Below are 5,548 nucleotides of genomic sequence, written 5' to 3'. Positions count from 1 at the left end.
TTTGCCCTTTTTTCTCGATTCTTTTCTTCTCTCTTTTCGATTTTTTAAAGCCCTTTTCCCTTTTTTTCAACCTCTTTGTTTTCTTCTCCCCCTAATTCTCTATGCTTTTCACTTATTTTTCGTTGCCCTTTTTTCCCAATTTTCCCTTCTCCTCTTCTGGTCCTTATTTTTTATTTTTTATTTTTTTAAGCCCTTTTCCCAATTTTCAAGATTTTTTTCAATTTTTTCCTCCCCTTCTGAGGTTGACAACAACCCCTTTTATAGGTGAAATCCGGACTTCAAAAGTCTGGATTTGAAACTACAACTTTGAGAAAAAAAATTAAATTTCAAATCCAAACCCCATTTTTCCACAGCTATCATGATGAATTGAAAGATTTTGAGTTCTTTTCCCTGAAATTGGGTCGATTTCACTGTTTGTGGATTTTTGGGGTATGGAAGATGGTTGCGCAGGGGGGTGGTTGAGGTTTGTCGGTGGGGTTTAGGATTTGGGAGCGTCGTGAAGGAGACGGCGAAGGAGAAGAGAGAAATAGAGAAGAGACAGAGTACTATTTTGATAGAAAAGATAGGGATTGTGTACGCGTGATGGCAGATAAGAAGGGAGAAGAGACATGTTACTATTTTTACCACGTGATGGCTTCCATTTGTGTAAGAGGACTGTATTTGATTTATTAAGTGTTGGAAAAGCCTACTAATAGGCTGATTATGTTGACTTCAAAAGTCCGGCTTTTTAAATGACCATAATTTAAATTGTGGTCATTTTTGTCCGTTCAATCTTCGATAGAAATGGTTTGGACTCAATTTTATGGAAAAGGAGGGAAGAAAATAACTACGGAAATAAATAAATAATAAAATAAAATAAATTATATATATATATGGCGATAACTGATAAAATTTTGAAATCCTCGGATTAAAAAGTTATCAGCGGATCAGATTCATTTGAGTTTATGGGAATCAAATTTGGTGCTTTTTTATGACGTAGCAGCATGTGATGGGTGATTATGACGTGGGAGTTGGTTCAAATACTCTTTTTCTACTAAAATTAATTTTGTCGATGCTCCCTGTTATCCTAAAATTATTTTAGTCTAACATATATTAGTTATATAAATAATTTAATATAAACTTCTAATTATATATATTTTTTCATTAACCAAAATATGTGTGTGTAAAAGATAAGAATATATAAAAATATATATAATATCGCCTAGAAATAACATTAGAAAGAATGCAAATGTAATTATCGAAAGATATTTTTATTTTATTTTATTTTCTAAAATATTTAATCATATTTGATTAAAATATTTTATATTATGATAAACAAATATCTTTTTCTTAAAAATTAGTAAAAATAGATGTAAAACTATGAATTTTATTTATATTTAATTTTTGTAATTTATTTAGGGTCAAGCAGCATTGGTAAAAAATAATTAGAGAAAAAGGGTCTAGGCAAAATTGGGTGTCAACAGTTGCCCCTGAGTGACCAAAGATTTATGTGAAAATCTTTGGGCAAAATCACGTTGATGTAACCAATTTTGTCTCGGATGAAACAAAAATATTTGTAATATTATGATCGGGTTCCAGTTTCTGAGTTGCCTACATATCCAAGTGGAATCAAGTCAGGCCGTAGTTCAGTACAATGAAAAGTTAATACTTTGAAGGGACCGAATCCGATGAGGATTGCCTATGTATCCCGCCTTGGAAAGTCAGGTTGGGCGTAGTTCTGAATACATAAAAGGATGATGTTTTTGGGGTTTTTCTAAGGGAAACCGAACCCTATGTGGGCTACCTACATATCCCACCATGGGAATTCATGCAAATACATAGTTCTGTTACATTAGAGAAAATGCAAAAGTACAAAGAAATAACTACTATTCCTAATGTCTTCAAATCTAGTACTTCATGGCTGAATTGATCGACTTCGTGCTTACTGTGCCATCCATTCTGTAAGAATTACTGCTCATCCGGAGAGTACTCAGTGAACTATGTAGGGACCTTGCCATTTTGGTGAAAATTTCCCTTTGGCTTCAGCTTGGTGAGGGAATATCTTTTTCAATACCAACTGTCCTGGTACGAATCGATGAGGCTTGACTTTTTTGTTGAACGCCTTGATCATTCTATTTTGATAAAGTTGACCATGAAAGACTGCATCCAATATCTTTTCATCAATGAGCATCAATTGGTCGACCTTTCTACGAATCCATTCAGCGTCTTCTAGACCAACCTCCTGGATAACTCTTAATGATGATATCTCTACCTCTACAGGTATCACTGCTTCCAACCCGTAAACCAACATGTAGGGAGCTGCCCCAGTAGATGTTCTAATCGTGGTGTGATAGCCGAGTAAAGCATATGGTAGCTTCTCATGCCATTCCCTATTACCGTCCAATATCTTTCTCAAAATTCTCTTAATATTCTTATTTGCAGCCTTAACTGCTCCGTTCATTTGTGGTTAATATGCCGTAGAGTTTCAATGAGAGATCTTAAACCTCTCACAGATTTCCCTCATCAAGTCACTATTGAGAATGGCTTCGTTATCTGTTATGATTGACTCTGGGATCCTAAACTGACAAACTAAGTTGTTACGGATGAAATTTGCTAAACTTTCTTGGTTACGGTCCTATGTGTTGAGGTTTCAACTCACTTTGTGAAGTAATCGATAACGACCAAGAAAAAACAGTGTCTATTGGACGCAGAAGGCTCTATGGGCCTAATAACATCCATGCCCCAAGCAGAAAATGTCCAAGGAGAACCCATCACATTGAATTCATTTGGCGAAACTCGTATAAAGTCTCTATGAACTTGACATTGGTTACACTTCTACAGATATTAAATGTTATCCCTCTTCATGGTCATCTAAATGTATCCTTCTCTCAAAATCTTCCTTGCAATCATGAAACCGTTCATGTGAGGTCCACATGTTACTGCATGTATCTCCTCTAACAATCTTGTGGCCTCCGTAGCATCGATGCATCATAACAATCCCAAGTCTGGAGTCCTCCTATACAAGATTTCCTTATCGAGAACAAAGTGATTGGCCATCCTCCTTAAAGTCCTCATGTACTTGTCGGTAGTTCCTTCTAGATATTCTCCTACTTCGAGTAACCTCTTGATATCGTAGTACCACGGCTTTCCATCTGGCTCTTCATCTACATGGAAACAGTATACTTATTGATCATGTATTTCCACTTTGATGGGATCGATGTAATTCTTATCAAGATATTGAATCATTGAGGATATTGTCTCCAAGGCATTGGCAAACTCATTTTGAATTCGAGGGACGTGTTGTAATTCAATCTTCGTGAACCTTTTACTCAACTCCTTAACACATTGCACATAAGGAAGGATTTTGACATTCTTGGTGGTCCATTCCCCTGCACCTGATGGATCACCAAATCTGAATCTTCTATCACCAAAAGCTCTTTGATGTCCATGTCTACTGCCATCCTAAGTCTGAGAATGCAAGCCTCATATTCTACTATGTTATTCGTGCAAGGAAACCTAATCTTCGTCGAAATCGAATAATGTTGACCTATTTTTGAAACTAGGACTGCTCCAACTCCGACTCCTTTAAAGTTCCCAGCTCCATCGAAGAACATTCTCCATCCATCATACGGCTCTTAGATGTTTTCTCCTGTAAACAACACCTCTTCATCAGGAAAGTAGGTATTGAGTAGTATGTAATCTTGATTAACTGGATTTTTCACGAGGTGATCAGCCAAAGCTTGTTCCCTGATAGCTTTTTGTGTCACATACACAATGTCAAACTCACTCAACAAAGTTTGTTATTTTGCCAAATTTCCAATAGGCATTGGCTTCTAAAAGATATACTTGAGTGGATCCATTCTTCAGATCAAGTACGTGGTATACATAGATATTAGTGTCTTAAATTTTACGCGACCCAAGTCAATGCACAGCAAGTCCGCTCTAATAATGTGTACCTGGCTTCATACGGCATGAACTTCTTACTCAGGTAGTAAATGGCTTGCTCTTTTCTCCATGTTTCATCATGCTGCCCTAACACGCATCCAAATATATTATCCAAAATAGATAGATATAACAATAATAACTTTCTCAATTTTGGTGGAATCAGTACTGGTGGGTTAGACAAATACTCCTTGATTTTGTCAAAAGCTTTCTGACATTCTTCAGTCCATTCGATGGCAGCATCCTTCTTCAATAACTTGAATATTGGTTCACAAATTAACGTGGACTGGACTATGAACCGACTGATGTAATTGAGTCTTCCCAAGAAGCTCATTACGTTTTTTTGGTCTTAGGAGATGGTAAGTCTTGGATTTCCTTTATCTTGAATGGATCCAACTCTATACCTCTCCTACTAATAATGAATTCTGATAACTTTCCTGCAGGAACTCCAAAGGCGCATTTAGCTGGATTCAACTTTAGGTCATACCTTTGTAGACTTTCGAAGAACTTTCGTAAGTCATCTAGGTGATTCAAACTCCTTTTAGACTTAATAACGATATCATCCACATACACCTCGATCTCTTTATGAATTATATCGTGCAAAAGAGTAGTCACGACCCTCATTTAAGCTGCTTCGGCATTCTTGAGTCCAAATGGCATTAACCTGTAGCAGTACACTCCCCATGGAGAGATAAAGGTTGTCTTCTCTGCATCATTCTTGTCCATCAAGATTTGATGATATCCCGCAAAACAATCAACAAACGACTACAACTCATGTTTTGTGCAATTATCAATGAGAATGTGAATATTTGGGAGAAATAAACTTATCTTTTGGACTAGCCTTGTTGAGATCCCGATAATCCACACATATTCTTATCTTTCTATCCTTCTTCAGTACTGGCACAATGTTGGCCAACCAGGTGGATAAATTGTGACCCTCACGATGTTGGCTTCTATTTATTTGGTTACTTCTTCCTTAATTCTCAAACTCAAGTTGGGTTTAAATTTCCTCGTCTTTTGCTTCACGGGCAGACATGTGGGGTTAGTCGAAAGTCTATGCGAGATGATATCAGTGCTCAAACCAGACATGTCATCATAAGACCAAGAAAATACATCGATGTATTGCTTGAGCAGGCCTATCAGTTCTTGTTTCCTTTCAATCTCCAAGTGTATGCTAACTCGTGTTTCCTTTGCCATTTCTTCATCACCAAAATTGACTACTTCAGTTTCGTCCATATTAGGCTTCTTCTGACTTTCGAGTTGCTCACTCTCCTGTGGTAGGTTTTTAGGCATCATGCTTTCATCGTACTCCTCATAATCTTGCTCATCGCTCTCATTTTGCTCAATGGATTCGTTACATATCATAATCGTGGAATGAGGATTTTTATTAATATTTGCACTGAAAAACATAAAAAGCGAGTAAAGTAAATAGATACTGAAAATAGGAAAATAAGTTTTAAAAATAAGAACTTTTATTGATAAAAGCACTGGGCTTTGGCAAGAGACAAGTAGCAAAAAGATCTTCGGCATGATTCAAGTCTCAATTGATCATGCAAATAAAATAATTTTTAAAAGCAACAACAATCCCGTACTACCAAGACTCCTAACGGAATAGGGATGGGCTGAT

At 36.6% G+C, this 5,548-nt stretch overlaps 1 protein-coding gene across 1 annotated transcript; it reads right to left on the bottom strand.

Moving 5' to 3' along the window:
• Positions 1 to 1,969: 1,969 nt before the first annotated feature.
• Positions 1,970 to 2,440, bottom strand: LOC107852472. Its single transcript, XM_016697500.2, has one exon. It carries the CDS (start codon positions 2,438 to 2,440, stop codon positions 1,970 to 1,972), a length of 471 nt encoding a protein of 156 aa, XP_016552986.2.
• Between the last annotated feature and the right edge of the window lie 3,108 nt (positions 2,441 to 5,548).

This window comes from Capsicum annuum, chromosome 4, assembly GCF_002878395.1.
Source record: "Capsicum annuum cultivar UCD-10X-F1 chromosome 4, UCD10Xv1.1, whole genome shotgun sequence".
Taxonomy (NCBI): Eukaryota; Viridiplantae; Streptophyta; class Magnoliopsida; order Solanales; family Solanaceae; genus Capsicum; species Capsicum annuum.
Note: the sequence above shows the minus strand (reverse complement) of the source record. Positions and strands in the feature narration are given on the sequence as shown.

Coding starts and splice junctions, on each gene's coding strand:
- LOC107852472 (XM_016697500.2), bottom strand. CDS start 2,440: ATGAACGGAGCAGTTAAGGCTGCAAATAAGAATATTAAGAGAATTTTG.